Raw genomic sequence first — 19,511 nt, forward strand, 5'->3', positions numbered from 1 at the left:
TCTGTCTGTCTGGGCCATAACTTTTTTTACCATTTGAGTTTTGTCATCAAATTTTCACCAAAGCCTTATTATGATAATACGGAGAAAGCAAATTAAGAATTTGGTCAAAAGGTCAAAGGTCAGCATCACATAAAATCATCAATTTTCATCGGAATGACTTGAAATTTTAAGAATTTGCATATTGGGTCACAGAATTGGTTCATTAATCAAAATGTAGTCGTCGATTGTTCATTTACATACAAAGCTCAAAGGTCAAGTCTGCATAAAATCATAAATTTTCATTTTGTAGTTTTTTTTAAAACAGTTTTCGTTATTTTCAGCACATGGAAGAAGAAGACGTCCGAATACAAACGGACGTGGACGGGCTTTGCTTCTTCAGATCCTTCTAGTTTACATTTGATATCCTCCGCAGATAATACGGGTATTTTATAGATTTAAAAGTTTGTATCTTGGTCGATTTTTTGAAGATTTGTGTTGTGTTAAACCCATGGAGTGTCCGTGCCAATCCCTATATTGGAAGTCCATGTGAATAACTCTTTAATTGACCTTTTGGTAGAGATAGTCGAGGCTCGTGGAAGAGTTTGGACCCTGAACAGATGAGGACATATGAGGATGCAAAAGGGGCAGTATGGAGAAGGAGAGGGGGACAGCAGCAGCACAGGAGAAGTCCAAGATGGAGGGAGACTTGCACAAGCAAAGGGGAGGAGGAGGACACGTGGGGTGGACAAGCAAAGGGGAGGAATGGGGGGCAGGAGAGGACACATGGGTGGACAAGATGCAGGGCGGAATGGGGGGCAGGAGAGGAGGACACATGGGGTGGACTCTATGTGGGGAGGAATGGGGGGCGGAGGAGGACACGTGGGGTGGACAAGCAAAGGGGAGGAATGGGGGGCAGGAGAGGACACATGGAGTGGACAAGATGCAGGGCGGAATGGGGGGCAGGAGAGGAGGACACATGGGGTGGACTAGATGTGGGGAGGAATGAGGGGCAGGAGAGGAGGACACATTGGGCAGACAAGATGAGGGAAGGAATGGGGGGCAGGAGAGGAGGACACATGGGGTGGACTAGATGTGGGGAGGAATGAGGGGCAGGAGAGGAGGACACATTGGGCGGACAAGATGAGGGAAGGAATGGGGGGCAGGAGAGGAGGACACATGGGGTGGACTCTATGTGGGGAGGAATGGGGGGCAGAGGAGGACACATGGGGTGGACTATATATGGGGAGGAATGGGGGGCAGGAGAGAAGGACACATGGGGTGGACTAGATGTGGGGAGCAATGGGGGGCAGGAGAGGAGGACACATGGGGTTGACTAGATGGGGGGCAGAGGAGGGCACATGAGGTGGACTCGATGTGGGGAGGAATGGGGGGCAGGAGAGGAGGACACATGGGGTGGACTAGATATGGGGAGGAATGGGGGGCAGGAGAGGAGGACACATGGGGTGGATTAGATGTGGGGAGGAATTGGGGCAGGAGAGGAGGACACATGGGGTGGACTAGATGTGGGGAGGAATGGGGGGCAGGAGAGGACACATTGGGCGGAGAATATGTGGGGAAGAAAGGGGGGCAGGAGAGGACACATGGGGTGAACAAGATGTGGGGAGGAATAGGGGGCAGGAGAGGAGGATACATGGGGTGGACTAGATGTTGGGAGGAATGGGGGGCAGAGGAGGAGACATGGGGTGGACAAAATGCAGGGAGGAATGGGGGGCAGGAGAGGAGGACACATGGGGTGGACTCTATTTGGGGAGGAATGGGGGGCAGAGGAGGAGACATGGGGTGGACAGGATGCGGGGAGGAATGGGGGGGGGGGCAGGAGGAGGACACATGGGGTGGACTAGATGCAGGGAGGAATAGGAGGGCAGGAGAGGAGGACACACGGGGTGGACTAGATGTGGGGAAGAATTGGGGCAGGAGAGGACACATGGGGTGGCCTAGATGTGGGGAGGAATGGGGGCAGGAGAGGAAACATGGGGTGGCCTAGATGCGGGGAGGAATGGGGGGCAGAGGAGGAGACATGGGGTGGACAAAATGCAGGGAGGAATGGGGGGCAGGAGAGGAGGACACATGGGGTGGACTCTATTTGGGGAAGAATTGGGGCAGGAGAGGAAACATGGGGTGGCCTAGATGCGGGGAGGAATTGGGGCAGGAGAGGACACATGGGGTGGCCTAGATTTGGGGAGGAATGTGGGGCAGAGGAGGAGACATGGGGTGGACAGGATGCGGGGAGGAATGTGGGGCAGAGGAGGACACATGGAGATGGGGTGGACAAGATGCTCGACTTTTTGGAATCATAAAATAACTTTGGACCAACAAATGCGTCTCGTGAACAAATGTGGTGAAAGTTGAATCGCAATTTTGACTTCACAGCGACAGTTAGTCAGTTAGACAACTTCAGGACAAACAAATGGGATCTGCACATACAGAGAATTATCTACGCATTCTCATTAGGATTTGCAAACCAAAGAAATCATTAGCATTACAATGTGTTAACGGCTTTAACATCATCGAGGGTCATCGACATCGATGACTCACACAACGGAGATCAGGCCCAAGGTAACAAAGTCACGTGTTTTAAGTTTGCTTTTGAGCTCACTCATATTTCACATAGTACGTAATACATAGATGTGCAATTGGTCCGAAACAGCCGCAAAGCTTCTGCAACGATATGATACCACGTGATTGCCCTCGGACGTGTCATCAAACCGCTGACATGGCTAGTAAGTGACGTCATGGTAACCATGAACCACCATCCTTTTCTGCTGCCGACCCTACCGGCTACCACACCGCCCCTCGTGGTAATGCGCTCGAACAAAAGTACAGCTCTTCGGATCTGTCGCCGTCGTGCTCGGAGTCTCGGACCCAGCCTGGAGTTGAACCCGGCCCACCAGGAACTGGACCAGGACCAGGACTAGGATCAGGGCCAGACCCAGAAACAGGACCCGGGTCAGGAACAGGACCACGACCAGGAACCGGCCAGGCCAGGACCAGGAGTCCAGGACCCGGTCCCAGACCGCGTCCGTCGCGTTGATACCTGGATTTACGAGTTGTTTCTGTGATAATAATAACACATCTGCCCTCACGTGGTTCTCCCGAATGTTGCAACTCGGGGAATAAGATTTTAATAATTAAAGCGAAGGATTGCAAAACTGTCAATGACACGATGAAGAAGATTCTTTGAGGGCCAGCCCCTTTGTGCTTGAGGCCAGACATCTGTGCGAGTCCGTGAGCGCCATGGTCGGTGCGTTGTCGTTCCCCCGGGATCGCAGTCCAGCGAGACGCTGCTGAGAGACGGAGAAAGGCCAGCTAGGCCTGGGGTGGCCTGGCCTTGGCCGTGGCCATTGTGGCGGAATGGCGAGCTGCTTTGGTGCCGGACACGATCGATGGCCTTTTATGTCGATCTCCTGCTTTGTATTCTTATCCCAGTTCTTATCCCCGTCCATCTACTGTTCCGCCTCGTCCTCCTTCGTGATTTCGGAAGGTGAGGATGGACATTGGACACGGCTCGTCGGCTTTGCTGTGTGACCAGTGGCACACACAAAATCTGTCCAACACGTCTGAGATGTCTTTGTGTCATTTCTGTATCTATTTTGCGTTTCTGTCTAACAGCTGAACACAGACAGATATCCACACTGTAATGTCTACCACTTTAATGCATGTCCTTGTTTTGAGGAGCTCATGTTTGTACGTTTTGATATATTAATGTTTTTTTTGCTCTCTGTCACTGTGTGCTTGTTGTCTGTCTGTAGCTTTGGCGACTGTCTGTCTGTAGCGTATGGTGATTGATGACTGTCTGTCTCTTGCTTTGGCGACTGTCTGTCTGTAGGTATGGTGAGTCTGTTTGTAGGTTTGGCGTCTGTAGGCATGGTGAGTCTGTCTGTAGGCATGGTGAGTCTGTCTGTAGGCATGGTGAGTCTGTCTGTAGGCATGGTGAGTCTGTTTGTAGGTTTGGCGTCTGTAGGCATGGTGAGTCTGTCTGTAGGCATGGTGAGTCTGTTTGTAGGTTTGGCGTCTGTAGGCATGGTGAGTCTGTCTGTAGGCATGGTGAGTCTGTCTGTAGGCATGGTGAGTCTGTCTGTAGGTATGGTGAGTCTGTTTGTATGTTTGGTGTCTGTAGGCATGGTGAGTCTGTCTGTAGGCATGGTGAGTCTGTCTGTAGGTATGGTGAGTCTGTTTGTAGGTTTGGCATCTGTAGGCATGGTGAGTGTGACTGTAGGTTTGGAAACTGTCTGTCTTTAGGTTTGGTGACTGCCTGTCTTTAGGTTTGGTGACTGCCTGTCTTTAGGTTTGGTGACTTCCTGTCTGTAGGTTTGGTGACTTCCTGTCTGTAGGTTTGGTGACTGCCTGTCTAAGTTTGGTGACCGTCTGGCTGTAAGTTTAGAGACTGTCTCAGTCTGTCTGTCTAGCTTTGCAGACTGTCTCAGTCTGTCTGTCTAGCTTTGCAGACTGTCTGTCTGTAGCTTTGGAGACTGTCTGTCTGTAGCTTTGGAGACTGTCTGTCTGTAGCTTTGGAGACTGTCTGTCTGTAGCTTTGGAGACTGTCTGTCTGTAGCTTTGGAGACTGTCTGTCTGTAGCTTTGGAGACTTTGTCTGCCTGTAGCTTTGGAGACTGTCTGTCTGTAGCTTTGGAGACTGTCTGTAGCTTTGGAGACTGTCTGTCTGTAGCTTTGGAGACTGTCTGTCTGTAGCTTTGGAGACTGTCTGTCTGCCTGTAGCTTTGGAGACTCTGTCTGTAGCTTTGGAGACTGTCTGTCTGTAGCTTTGGAGACTGTCTGTCTGTAGCTTTGGAGACTGTCTGTCTGTAGCTTTGGAGACTGTCTGTCTGTAGCTTTGGAGACTGTCTGTCTGTAGCTTTGGAGACTGTCTGTTTGTAGCTTTGGAGACTGTCTGTCTGTAGCTTTGGAGACTGTCTGTCTGTAGCTTTGGAGACTGTCTGCCTGTAGTTTTGGAGACTGTCTGCCTGTAGTTTTGGAGACTGTCTGCCTGTAGCTTTGGCGACTGTCTGTCTGTAGCTTTGGAGACTGTCTGTAGCTTTGGAGACTGTCTGTCTGTAGCTTTGGAAACTGTCTGTCTAGGTTTGGAAACTGTCTGTAAGTTTGGTGTCTGTATGTAGGTATGGAGACTGTCTGTCTGTTGGCATGGTGAGTCTGTCTGTAGGTATGGTGAGTCTGTCTGTAGGTATGGTGAGTCTGTCTGTAGGTATGGTGAGTCTGTCTGTAGGTATGGTGAGTGTCTGTAGGTATGGTGAGTCTGTCTGTAGGTATGGTGAGTCTGTCTGTAGGTATGGTGAGTCTATCTGTAGGTATGTGAGTCTGTCTGAAGGTATGGTGAGTCTGTCTGTAGGATTGGCATCTGTCTGTCCATAGGTTTGTCGACTCTTTGTCCGTAGGTTTGTCAACTGTCTGTCCGTAGGTTTTGCCTGTGTCTGTAGGTTTGGTGTTTTCCTGTAGGCACAGTTAGTCTGTCTGTAGGTATGGTGACTTGTCTGTCTGTGGGTATGGTGACTTGTCTGTCTGTGGGTATGGTGACTTGTCTGTCTGTGGGTATGGTGACTTGTCTGTCTGTGGGTACGGTGACTTGTCTGTCTGTGGGTATGGTGACTTGTCTGTCTGTCTGTGGGTATGGTGACTTGTCTGTCTGTGGGTATGGTGACTTGTCTGTCTGTGGGTATGGTGATTTGTCTGTCTGTAGTTATGGCAACTGTCTGTCTGTGGGTATGGTGACTCTCAGTCTGTAGGTATGGTGTCTGCATTTTGTAGCTTTGTCGACTGTCCATAGGTCTGGTAGATGTCTGTAGGTTTTGTGTCTCTGTCTGTAGGTATGGTGTCTGAATTCTGTAGGTTTGTCGATTGTCTGTCCATAGGTTTGTCGACTGTCTGTTCGTAGGAGTGTCGACTGTCTGTCTATAGGTTTGCCCGTGTCTGTAGGTTTGGTGTCTTATCTATTTGTAGGTTTTGTGTCTGTCTGTATATCTAGGTTTGGTGACTGACGGTCGATATTCTGACTGTAGGTTTGGTATTTGCCTGTGTGCATGTCAGTCTGGTATGTGTGTGTCTGTATGTTCAGGTTTGGTGACTGACGGTCGATATTCTGACTGTAGGTTTGGTATTTGCCTGTGTGCATGTCAGTCTGGTATGTGTGTGTCTGTATGTTCAGGTTTGGTGACTGACTGTCTGTAGGTTTAGTGACTGTCTATCTGACTGTTGGTCTGTCTGTAGATTTTATGACTGTATGTTATGGTATCTCCAAATGTCCGCTTTGGTGCGTCTCCGCGTGCCAGTTGTGGCGTGGCTTGTCGCTCCGGTCCGTTTCTGTGACTAGTTTGTCTCTCTGTACTTCTGTTTTGATTGGTGTATGTCCATCTACTTTGGTTGGTGTCTGTCGACCTTCATTTGGCTTTGTCCCATTCATTCTGATCCTTCTGTTTTCCCTCCCCCTCCAAACATCCCACTAGACATTAACATAGAGACCCTTTTAGTGGGTTGGGGTCTCGGTATCGCTCCGAATCATGACGATCCCTGATCAGGTCTTCCTGATCTTCTTTGCATGAAGCGTTTATTTCACATCGTCCTCCTTCTTTTGGTTGTTGTTGGAATGCTGATGCAGGTATGCCACGTTTTTCCTTCCACTTGTACCTTCTCAGAGCACCTTGTGATTTATTTCACCTTGTCTGTATTATTGTAGCCGCAGTGATAAGCAGATGTTGTTTTGCTGTTTTCTGTAAATCTGACTGTTTTTCTTCACACCTTTGGTCCCAGTGATACCTGGTGGTTTAATTTCCTTTAATCTTCATGATAAATCTTCCACTTGTTTTTCTTTTCCTTGCATCAATTTGTGTTGGCTCTGCTTTGTCGAACCTTAGCAATCAGTCTTTGTTGGTGTCCTTGACTTGCACCCTGTTAATGAGAGGGTTGAATCGATGCGTAAAGCCAAGTGTTCTCATGTTACTCTTCTTTCTTTTCTTCTGTTTTCAGTTTTTTTTTTTCCACATTATGATTTGTTCTTTCGTTTTCTTGAGCTGTTTATTTACTCGTTTGTTTTCTCTTTTTTGCCATTTTCCAACTCAGTGACGGTGTGGTCTTGCACTTATAACTGTTACTGTGTGATGTGATTTAGGGTTCCATCACAAGTGAAATCAAATTTGACTGAAGGAACTATCTAGTACATTGCCAGCAGGTATGCCAGCAGGTACGCTGCCTCCTGAAGCACATCATCCTCCTACAGCCCCAACTGGGCATAAACCCAGTTGGCGGCTTGTATTTTGGATGCCGCACGTCCGGACCCTCGACTCAAAAATGATTGGACGTATCTTTCATATTTGGCACAAGTACGCAATAACATCTGGTAATGACGCACATCAAATGTTTTTTGGATCGGAGCCAAAAGTTATAGGGCACATTATTTTTTTTTCGAATTTTTCAGAATTTTTTTGTTTTTTTCAATTACAGGGAGAATAGTGCAAGATTGCCAATGCTTTCTGGAACCATTATTTATTTGTATACACTTTACTACCAACACATCACTTTTGATTTATTTATGTACCATATATAAACTATACCCTCACCACTACTGACATACCACCTTGAAATATTAATTTACTTGTGAGGTACTTGTGCTATGCACGATGGGTGGGGGGAGGGGAGGGGGGGGGGGGCGACGACAAAAGCAAACAAAAATGCGGACTCTGTGAATGCTAAACCATGGAACCAATAAATTCCACATTCCTGTGCCACCTTCATCCGAACATCAGGCATTGACAGCCGGTTTGTGAATGATTGGGCAAAAACGTACCCCTCTGAATGGTTCTCTACCCAGTGAATGTTGAATCCGCGAATGTCACGGTTAGAAAGTAGAAACCCTCACATCATTTCCTCATTCATATCGAAACTCAATATCTCTATTTTCATTCCAAACATCATCATTCCGATCATGCATTAATACCGTAGCCAAATACTGTGTTAAATCACGATTGTATTCAGGTATTATCCAACCAGCTCTTTGGCGTCATCTGTTCACTTATGTATTTGGGACCAGATCCGTATCGAGCCAATTTACAAATCATAATATTATTGAGGAACTTATGAAATCTACCTTACAACATCCGCTGGGACCCCAAAACGTTCCACAGTAGGTTTGGAGGGGCAAGCCCCAAAACTGAGGGAGTAGTTTGGGGACGGACGGACAGACAGTCCTGTGTTATAATATAGATTTATTTACCACATTTATTTATATATACACCTTTCCATCACCGTAACTGACATACCACCTTGAATTTTTATCCTGTCCCCCACTGAGTGGGAGGGTTTTTGTGTGTGTGTGTGTGTGTGTGTGTGTGTGTGTGTGTGTGTGTGTGTGTGTGTGTGTGTGTGTGTGTGTGTGTGTGTGTGTGTGTGTGTGTGTGTGTGTGTGTGTGTGTGTGTTTGTTTGTCCATGCCATAACTTAAGGTCAGTATCACATTGACTCTCTTTCCCTCGCGGTCCCTCTGTGCTGTCTTTCTCTTGCGGTCCCTCTGTACTGTCTTTCCCTCGTGGTCCCTCTGTACTCTTTCCCTCGCGGTCCCTCTGTACTGTCTTTCCCTCGCGGTCCCTCTGTGCTGTCTTTCCCTCGCGGTCCCTCTGTGCTGTCTTTCCCTCGTGGTGACCTTGTGCTGTCTTTCCCTCGCGGTCCCTCTGTGCTGTCTTTCCCTCGTGGTGACCTTGTGCTGTCTTTCCCTCGCGGTCCCTCTGTGCTGTCTTTCCCTCGTGGTGACCTTGTGCTGTCTTTCCCTCGTGGTGACCTTGTGCTGTCTTTCCCTCGTGGTCCCTCTGTGCTGTCTTTCCCTCGCGGTCCCTCTGTGCTGTCTTTCCCTCGCGGTCCCCCTGTGCTGTCTTTCCCTCGTGGTCCCCCTGTGCTGTCTTTCCCTTGCGGTCCCCCTGTGCTGTCTTTCCCTCGTGGTCCCCCTGTGCTGTCTTTCCCTCACGGTCCCTCTGTGCTGTCTTTCCCTCGTGGTCCCCCTGTGCTGTCTTTCCCTCGCGGTCCCACTGTGCTGTCTTTCCCTCGCGGTCCCCCTGTGCTGTCTTTCCCTCACGGTCCCTCTGTGCTGTCTTTCCCTCGCGGTCCCTCTGTGCTGTCTTTCCCTCGTGGTGACCTTGTGCTGTCTTTCCCTCGTGGTCCCTCTGTGCTGTCTTTCCCTCGCGGTCCCTCTGTGCTGTCTTTCTCTCGCGGTCCCTCTGTGCTGTCTTTCTCTCGCGGTCCCTCTGTACTGTCTTTCCCTCGCGGTCCCTCTGTACTGTCTTTCCCTCGCGGTCCCTCTGTACTCTTTCCCTCGCGGTCCCTCTGTACTCTTTCCCTCACGGTCCCTCTGTACTCTTTCCCTCGCGGTCCCTCTATGTCTATACTGTCTTTCCCTCGCGGTCCCTCTGTACTGTCTTTCCCTCACGGTCCCAACTGTACTGTCTTTCCCTCGCGGTCCCTCTGTACTGTCTTTCCCTCACGGTTCCTCTGTGCTGTCTTTCCCTCGCGGTCCCTCTGTGCTGTCTTTCCCTCACGGTCCCTCTGTGCTGTCTTTCCCTCGCGGTCCCTCTGTGCTGTCTTTCCCTCACGGTCCCTCTGTGCTGTCTTTCCCTCGCGGTCCCCTTGTCTGTCCCCCTGTCTGTCCCCCTGTCTGTCCTCCTCCCTCACGGTCCCCCTGTGCTGTCTTTCCCTCGCGGGCCCCCTGTGCTGTCTTTCCCTCGCGGTCCCCCTGTGCTGTCTTTCCCTCGCGGTCCCCCTGTGCTGTCTTTCCCTCACGGTCCACCTGTGCTGTCTTTCCCTCGCGGTCCCCCTGTGCTGTCTTTCCCTCGCGGTCCCCCTGTGCTGTCTTTCCCTCGCGGTCCCCCTGTGCTGTCTTTCCCTCGCGGTCCCCCTGTGCTGTCTTTCCCTCGCGGTCCCCCTGTGCTGTCTTTCCCTCGCGGTCCCCCTGTGCTGTCTTTCCCTCGCGGTCCCCCTGTGCTGTCTTTCCCTCGCGGTCCCCCTGTGCTGTCTTTCCCTCGCGGTCCCCCTGTGCTGTCTTTCCCTCGCGGGCCCCCTGTGCTGTCTTTCCCTCGCGGGTCCCCCTGTGCTGTCTTTCCCTCGCGGGTCCCCCTGTGCTGTCTTTCCCTCACGGGTCCCCCTGTGCTGTCTTTCCCTCGTGGGTCCCCCTGTGCTGTCTTTCCCTCGCGGTCCCTCTGAGCCGTCTTTCCCTCGCGGTCCCACTGTGCCGTCTTTCCCTCGCGGTCCCACTGTGCTGTCTTTCCCTCGCGGTCCCACTGGGCTGTCTTTCCCTCGCGGTCCCCCTGTGCTGTCTTTCCCTCACGGTCCCCCTGTGCTGTCTTTCCCTCGCGGTCCCCCTGTGCTGTCTTTCCCTCGCGGTCCCCCTGTGCTGTCTTTCCCTCGCGGTCCCCCTGTGCTGTCTTTCCCTCGCGGGCCCCCTGTGCTGTCTTTCCCTCGCGGGTCCCCCTGTGCTGTCTTTCCCTCGTGGGTCCCCCTGTGCTGTCTTTCCCTCGCGGTCCCACTGTGCCGTCTTTTCCTCGCGGTCCCTCTGTGCCGTCTTTCCCTCGCGGTCCCACTGTGCTGTCTTTCCCTCGCGGTCCCCCTGTACTGTCTTTCCCTCGCGGTTGTCAGCTCTTTCACGAGCCTCTATTCAGTATTAACAAAAAAAATAAAAATAAATAGAATCGTCAATGTTATTCTGATTTTCCTAAAATTTTAAGAATCTGCATATTGGGACACTGAATTGGCTCACCAATCAAAAGCTAGAACCTGAATGTTTTTGTTTTTTTTAATCAAAAGGTCAAAGGTGAAGGCTGCATAAATCTTGAATTTTCATTTTGTATTTTTTTTAACTGTGTTCTTCATGTTTAGCATAAGGCAGATGAAGATGTCTGAATACAAATGCATGTGGACAGCGTTTGCGTTTTCAGATGCTTTATAGTTTATTTATTTATATATCTTTCACCTTTGTATAACATTTATTACCTTCACCAAAGGAGAGGGTATTGCATTTGAGTCTCTGTCTGTTTGTCTGCACAGAGTAAACATGATTTTCTCTGCAACCGTTCATCCGATTGACAGGAAATTTTCACCATCGGTGCTCCTCGTCCTGTATAATTAAAAAATGATAATTATGACGTCATAGGTTATGTGCTACTGCCGCCATCTTGGAAAAACCGAAAAACCTTGCACCCTCTGAAACCGCTGCATAGAAAAACTTGAGACATGGCTCATTGTAAATAACTCTCCATGTTGATTAAAATGTTGATTAAAATGTTGATAACGATGTCATAGGTGCCTCCATTATGACGTCATAATTCGACAAGTACAAAACTTCATCGATCAAGATGAAATTTCTTCAGCGTCATCTACTATAGAAGAGAGCCATTTGTCTGTCGCCATTTTTTCTCAGAGATGGCTGAACGGATCTTCGTCAAACTTTCGGAGTTCATCAGTGAGTGACTGGGAGTGTTTTAGGCAAAACATATATATACATATATACATTTTTTGAAAAAATAAAAAAGGTTTGTTTTTTTGAATTCTTAAAAAATTGCTCCATACTGCCTCAGCCTTTTTGATTGATGACAGTTATATACAAGTACACATTCGCATACATAAATACAAAGCAATCACCAGACATTTGAACACAAATAATCAAATAATTCTGGAAGCAGTCAAAGTTGGTGGTAAGGCTTCTTCTTTTTCCTGAACGTCATCATACTTGACTTAGAAACGTCATTAACGGTACATTCAGCCGTTCATCACGTGACTTGTCTGTCTGTAGTTATGTTGGGAAACAAGGGGAAACGTTTCACCGTTTCATCACGGTGAAACGTGATGAATGGCACATTCAGCAGCTTATATTCAACGAAAAGCTAAAATGATGATTTAACATTTGTGATGGATTCTGATTTGGATGTAATTGCTTTTCCATTATATTTGCCCTCATTTCAAATATGTTAGTTTCTTTTTCGCTTGAACAACGCCGGGTACTCCAGCTATAAATGCTTATATACTTTACTCGGGGTACAAAAACAAACAAAACGTTTTATGCGTGGGGGTTGAGAGGGGGGGGGGGGGGGTAACATAGGCTACGTGGCCGTGGCCTCATGCGGAGGTGTGGGGGACCGGGAGAGGGGCGTAAATTCTCTATGTAAATGTGTACCGTGTTGCGCCACCTGGTGTTGGTGGCAGAGAGGGTATTACAGTTTCTTCTTTTTACCTAGGCAACACTGAGGGTAAAACACTCTTTGCACAGGTAAAATTTTCCTCCTTCCCTTCCCGTCCCCTCCCCCAAAATGGAGGGGCCTGTCAAAGCCACCACCCTCTCCCTCCCTCCCCCCTAAAAGATGTATATGTACTATATCTTTCCCCTCCCTCTCCCCTCACTTCTCGCCCCTCCCTCTTCCCCTCTTTCCACTCCCTTTCTCACCCATTCCTCTCCTGCCGAACCACCCTTCCCCCCTCCTTGGCAACGCCGGGTACTTCTGCTAGTCTAGGGATAAATTGGTGGAGAAAAAAAAGATAGATGACGTCATCGGTCACGTGGTTCGGCTGTTATATTTGTTTTAACACAAAGGCCTTAAAAACCACTAAAAACACGTCCTGGCGAAGGTCTGCAATCTCTGATTGCTCTTTCCTGTTTATTTCGTGTTCTAGTTGGTTATTTTGAATTATTTGAATGTATAATCTGCACGTCCCATTTTAAAGATGCAGTTTGAGGGCTGTCTTCGATGTGGGATTGCATCCTTCCTTATTGGAAGGAACTTTATGCCATTTGCCCAATAGATCTACCTTGAGGATGTGAATACATCCATAATGTTATTTCAGAGGAGCATGGCACATATCCTGTCTCAAGCACAGTATGTATGGTACATATCACAAATTCCTGGTTCAGCCAAGTGCTGCATTCAAAAGAAGAAGAAGAACAACGACACAAATATTGCTTGTAGCACAAGATGCAAATGCGCATGCACAGGTCAGTCTGTGAGCAAGAATGTAGCTTTTGCAACTACTACAAATGTACTATTTGCAAAAGCTGGCTTCCAAATCTGGCAAATCTGAATTTCCCACGACCTATGGGCCTGTAGTTCAAGAACACTGCTCTCTCCTATAACATGGTGCTTCTGCTTTCCACCTGTCTCTCCTGGATGCTGTGGAAGGTAAAGCTCTCGACGTCATCGACATAAAGCAGAAGTATAGAGGACTGCGGCTTTCTCATCGCAGACAGGATGGTGGCCTTTTTGGTTTCCACTACCTCTCTTCCGGTCTTGTTCCCTTGCATCAGTCTTCAATCCCTCTCAAGTCCTTAAAGGAAAAATGTATTCTTCCAGTCATCCCCTTTTATGAAACTCCCAAAATCCAGGCTATCTGATAAATCTTAACTCCTCTTTCCTCACCCTTGTGATATGTTCCCCCGATTTACCCTGGTGTGTACCCCGGTTTAGAATAGGAACACCGTATCCTTGCATGTCGTAAGAGGCGACTAAAAGGGTTGGCATCAGGAAGGGCATCCGGCCAGAAAAACATTGCCTCAAAAAGAGAACCATGACAATTACAACTACATATGGGCAGGGTACAGCCCGATGTACCCCGTGGGGGGCCCCACTCCCTCTCGTCAAAACTCAAGGTGGGGAACCCGATCAAAGCAAGGGTGGAAATCACTCCATTTATGACGATGAAACGTCTGATGCCCGAAGTGGAGATCGGTTTCTGAGGTTTGGGACATGGAATGTAGGGACACTGACAGGGAGATCAGGAGAAGTGGTGGAAGTATTGGTCAGAAGAAGAGTGGACATATGTTGTGTGCAAGAGACGAGATGGAATGGAAGTGGTGTGAGAATGGTGAAGGGTAGGCAGGAACAGAAATACAAGTTTGTGTGGCAAGGGTGCCCGGAGGGCGTGCATGGCGTCGGTGTCCTGGTTTCTGAGGAGTTTGTAGACAGTGTGGTGAGTGTGACTCGAGTGAGTGATAGGTTGATGATGGTGAAAATGATGATTGGAAAGCTCTTGGCGAACGTCATCTCGGGATATGCTCCGCAGGTTGGTCGCAGCGATGAAGAGAAGGACAAGTTCTGGTGTGCAAAAGAGAAGCTGATGGAAAATGTGAAAGATGACGAAGTTTTTGTGGTAGGAGGAGACCTAAATGGACATGTGGGAAGGAGTATGGATGGTTTTGAGGGAGTTCATGGGGGTTACGGATATGGTGTGAGAAACGGAGAAGGTGAAAGGATTTTGGAGTTTGCTGATGGAGCTGATTTGTTGATTTGTAATACTCAGTTCCAGAAAGAGGATAATAAGCTTGTTACATACACGTCAGGTGTGTCGACAACAACCGTTGACTACCTGTTGGTGCGTAGGCGAGATAGGGGGCACCTCCTGGACACAAAGGTGATCCCGGGGGAGGAGGTTGTTTCACAGCACCACTTGGTTGTCTGCGACATAAGGGTGAAAGGTGCGAGGAGAGCTCAGCGGGTGAAGTACCAACTAAGAATGAAGAATGAAGGTGTGGAGGTTGAAAGAGGTGACAGTAAGGGAGGCATTAAAAGAGAGGCTGAGTTGGGTAGAGGATGATGTGGTTGAGCTTGAAAGTGGTTGGATGGCAATGAAAGATAGTCTGTTGGGAGCCGTTGGTGAGGTATGTGGATGGACAAAAGGACCACCGAGGCACTCAGAAACATGGTGTTGGGATGATGAAGTTGGAAAGAGGATTGACGAGAAGAGGAAGAAGTTCAAGGAGTGGCAGAAGGCGAAGGGTACGGGGGCAGAAAAAGCAGAGCATGAAAGTTACAAGGCAGCCAAGAAGGCTGCAAAGAAAGAGGTAGCAAAGGCGCAGGAGGCATGTAGGAAAATGTTCGGAGAACGCTTGGATTCGGAAGAGGGTCAGAGAGCAGTATTCAGGATTGCAAAGCATATATCGAAAGAGAGGTGTGATGTGATGGGGGTGAGTTGCTTGAAGGATGAAGTGGGACAAATCGTTGTGGACCCAGATGTAATTAAAGGAAGATGGAAGAGATATATGGAAATGCTGTTGAATGCAGAGAATGAATGGGATGGCAACATCGAAAGTAACCCAGGGTTAGGACCGGCAGAGAAGATAACTGAGAAGGAAGTTGAGGAAGCGATAAAAGCAATGAAGAGTAGAAAAGCGGGATGGCCGACGGGAGTTGTGGGAGATATGTTGAAGGCAGCAGGAAGTTGGGGTGTGAAGAGAATGACAGAGACCTGTAATCTGGTGGTGAAAGAAGGCCGCCCGCATTCCAGTGGATTGGGAACTGAGTACCCTCGTCCCTCTATACAAGGGGAAAGGTAACCCTCTTGACTGTGGCTCGTATCGAGCGATAAAGTTATTGGAGCATGGAATGAAGGTATTGAAACGGTGTTGGAGAGGAGGATAAGGAAGAAAGTGAAGATTGACAAAATGCAGTTTGGATTTATGCCAGGAAGAGGAACGACAGACATGCTTTTCATTGTGAGGCAGTTGCAGGAGAAGTACATGGAGAAGAGGAAGAAGCTGTTTCTTGGGTTTGTTGATCTGGAGAAAGCATTCGATAAGGTTCCACCCGAAGTAGTGACGTGGGCATTGAGGAAGTTAGGAGTGGAGGAATGGTTGATCAGAGTAGTGATGGCAATGTACAAAAGAGCGTGCACAGCTGAAAGGACGAAGGACGGGAACAGTGGTGAGTTTGAGGTGAAGGTGGGAGTGCATCAGGGGTCGGTATTAAGTCCACTACTATTTGTAGCTGTGATGGAGGTGTTGGCTCAGACCGTAAAGGAGGGTTTACCGTGGGAGTTGTTGTATGCAGATGATCTGGTGTTGATTGCGGAAAGTATGGATGGACTGAAGGAAAAGACGAACAAGTGGAAGGAATGTATGGAGACAAAAGGTCTGAAGGTGAATATAGGAAAGACGAAGGTGATGGCAAGTGGCAAAGCATGTGGTGAGGTGGAAAGAACTGGGAAGTGGCCATGTGCTGTGTGCAGGAAGGGTGTCGGAGTGAACTCCATTCAATGCACAATGTGCGCTGAGTGGGTTCATCAAAAATGTAGTGGTCTGAGAAGGTCATTAACCAGTGTGGCAGCTACATTCAAATGTAAGGTGTGCACAGAGGGAGCTGCAGATGGAGGAAATGTTGAGTTGGATCTTGGAGACGGCGTGAAGCTGGAAGGTGTGAAAACATTTTGCTACCCTGGTGACATGCTGAACGGAGAAGGTGGATCAGACTCGGCAACGGTTGCTGGAGTGAGATGTGCATGGAAGAAGTTTCGGGAACTGAGTGGCGTGCTGATGAGGAGGGGAGTGTCGTTGAAGCTGAAGGGAAAGGTGTATGCTGCATGTGTGAGAAGTGTTATGATTTATGGGCGCGAGACATGGGTAATGAACGTGGAGCAGCAACGAAGGTTGGAAAGGGTGGAAATGCGAATGGTTCGGTGGATGTGTGGAGTATCGTTGAGGGAGAGAGGAAGACAAATGATGAATTGCGAAAGATGATGGGAATAGAGCCTGTGATTGATGCTGTGAAGAGGAACAGGTTGAGATGGTTTGGTCATGTGTTGAGGAAGGATGAAAGTGACTGGTTGAGAAGAGTGATGGAAATGAATGTAGAAGGAAGTAGATAGAGGACGGGGAAGACCGAGAAAGATTTGGCTAAAGATGGTGGAAGAAGAAATGCGGCAAGGGGGTTAACAAGGACAGATGCAGAAAATAGGGCAAAATGGAGAAGATTGTCATGGTGACCGCAAGGCTAACCCCCGCTCTTGCAGGGAAAATGGCCTTAAAATGCATGTTGTTGTTGTTGTTGTTGTTTGTTCCTGTGCTTCCTTACTCATCCTTTTTATCTTCTCGTGTTCACCCCCTCCCACCTTTCTTGCTGTTACGAGAACGGAGACTGGAACTGTGTTACAATGACTGAGAACGCAGACTGCGGACTTCATTTTAGCACCCAACACATTGAACATTTCACTCTTTAATTATTATTTAAAATAACTGGAAAAATCATCCTCGTGAAAGATTGTAGTATTATTATTCCAACACTTGATCAAAATGTGCATCAGCATGAACAAGCTTTGATGGAATTTACACATTTTGGTGAAATCAATTAAATGATGAACTTCTGTAATGAGTGAAAATGATACATTTGCTTCAATAAAATTCCTATTACAAGATATCAATCATATGGCAAAACCATTACATCGTTGAAGTGGTGACAACCCTCATTAAACATGGTTGTATTTGACAAATTAATTTTGCTTATTTGTTGACGGCAGTTTGTTACTCAAGCAAATGCAACGAGTTTGGATGCACTACCTTTACCATCGCCGTTTCTTGTCCAAATCGTGTTCCCTTCCACCTCCACTCCTCCCGCACTTTCCTCCATTCTACTTTCACCTCCTTTTCTGAGTCTTACTCAAGCAATATGTCCACCAACCCTCCTTGCCACCTCCACCCCACCAACTGCACAACCTCAGAGCCATCGATGACTCTACCTAGTTTCACTCCACATCACAGACGTGATCTAACAGCTTTTTGAAAGAAAACGTGAAGATATTGTAATATACTCCGTCAGTCTGTCCGTCCGGCCATCCATCTCCTGAACGGTTGTGCAGAAATTCACTAAACCTGGCAGTTGTGATCACCACATGGCAAGAAAGTGGAAGAGCAGTAACATTTTTGACCACACCCCATGGGACGGTCAAAAGGTCAAATGCCAAAAAATGCAAATATGGGCACATTTAAAAACATTTCAATGAAGCTTTTATATGCAATCAACATTGAAACATGAAATGAAAATGAAACACATGAAAAACACATGAAATATGTAACGATTTTCTTGGATTTGACCCCCAGTTCATGCCCCAGGTTCTTTCAGTTTTCAGTTTATTCTTTATTATTTGTTTGTTTTGTTTTTGTTTGGTTTTTTTTGTTTGTTTTTTTGTTGTTGTTTTGTTTGTTTGTTTTTATATTCGTTATATTTTGTTTGTTTTGTTTATTTTTTCAGTTTATTCCTTCAGTTCAAAAGGGGAATGGTAGTGACTGAGAGTGGGAGAGAAATGGAGGTGTTTAAGGTTGTTGTTTTGAGCAGTGTATGTTATAAGGCTAGTTGGTTGGTTGGTTGTTTGTGTGTGTTATTTTATTTTTTGCACTATCTAATATATGCCGTGCGGGTTATGTTATCCTTATTAAAATGTGAAATTCAAAATACTTCTCACTGCATCATTCAAAACACCTGACTGCACCGGAAAACGTGGGGACAGGACTGCTGTACGGTAAAGGGCTGGTACTTGTAATACCCTCTCATGATTCGATGTAGCAGGTCTGGATGTAATCGGTCCAGAACTGTAGGAAGAGCAGTGTGACACACACACACACACACACACACACACACACACACACACACACACACACACACACACACACACACACACACACACACACACACACACACACACACACACACACATACACACACCGGTGTGTGAATTATATTATGGACACTGTACCCCCGCTCTAGCAGGGAAAATGGCCTTAAAATGCATGTTGTTGTGTTGTTGTTGCTATATGATAAATGTTTGTATGTATCTCTGTCTGTGTGTGTCACCATTTTTCAAAGCTGACCAGACAGGTCTTCATCAACCTTTCAGAGGTTCATCATTGAGTGCCAGGGAGTGTTTTAAGGGGGAAAATATTTTTAAATTTTTGAAAAACAAGCTTTTTTTTAATTTTGGGAAGGGGGGAGGGGAATTTTTTTTCCCGCTCTATCGTGCCTAAGCCTTTGTAGCAATGTGAAAGATAGTACTGTATTAAATTATCCCCATAATTCTGTAGTGGGTGTAGGGAAGTGTTTTCGGCCCCCACAAAAAAGAAAATTTGATTTCTTCAAAATGCCAACAGGATTAGAGCAGCACTGGGTAGTGCTGGGTACCCACTGGGTAGTGCTGGTACCCCTGGGTAGTGCTGGGTACCCCTGGGTAGTGCTGGGTACCACTGGGTAGTGCTGGGTACCCCTGGGTAGTGCTGGGTGCCCCTGGGTAGTGCTGGGTGCCCCTGGGTAGTGCTGGGTGCCCCTGGGTAGTGCTGGGTACCCCTGGGTAGTGCTGGGTACCCCTGGGTAGTGCTGGGTGCCCCTGGGTAGTGCTGGGTACCCCTGGGTAGTGCTGGGTGCCCCTGGGTAGTGCTGGGTGCCCCTGGGTAGTGCTGGGTACCCCTGGGTAGTGCTGGGTACCCCTGCGAGTAATATATAAAACAGAGATCCATCTTCCTTTGATGTTCCCTTGATTTTTTTTCCATGATCACCTTAGATTTGACATTTAATTTCTCGGACCTCTTCTTGTGAAACCTGCTTGCATGACGGGCATTTCTTGGTTCATGAAGTATTCTATTGTATTGAATGACCTTTAGTAATATCTTGCCAACACGTGAAATAGTAGTACATGGGCTTATGTTGGGAAACCAAAGTTTGTGGACCGTTTTGCTAGATTCTTGGCAACTAGGCTTAAATCACTCTAAATAGCATATAAAATA

At 47.7% G+C, this 19,511-nt stretch overlaps 1 protein-coding gene across 1 annotated transcript in view; it reads left to right on the forward strand.

Annotated features, from left to right (window-relative positions):
* The first annotated feature begins 3,113 nt into the window (after positions 1-3,113).
* The window catches only part of LOC137431848 (bone morphogenetic protein receptor type-2), a 136,845-nt gene continuing 120,447 nt past the window's right edge, over positions 3,114-19,511 (forward strand). Inside the window, exon 1 of the mRNA XM_068123607.2 lies at positions 3,114-3,481. Coding sequence (XP_067979708.2) covers positions 3,352-3,481 — 130 coding nt within the window. The 5' untranslated portion in view covers positions 3,114-3,351. The remainder of the gene's footprint in view (positions 3,482-19,511) is intronic.

Source organism: Myxine glutinosa, chromosome 7 (genome assembly GCF_964187855.1).
Source record: "Myxine glutinosa chromosome 7, kmMyxGlut1.1, whole genome shotgun sequence".
Lineage (NCBI taxonomy): Eukaryota > Metazoa > Chordata > Myxini > Myxiniformes > Myxinidae > Myxine > Myxine glutinosa.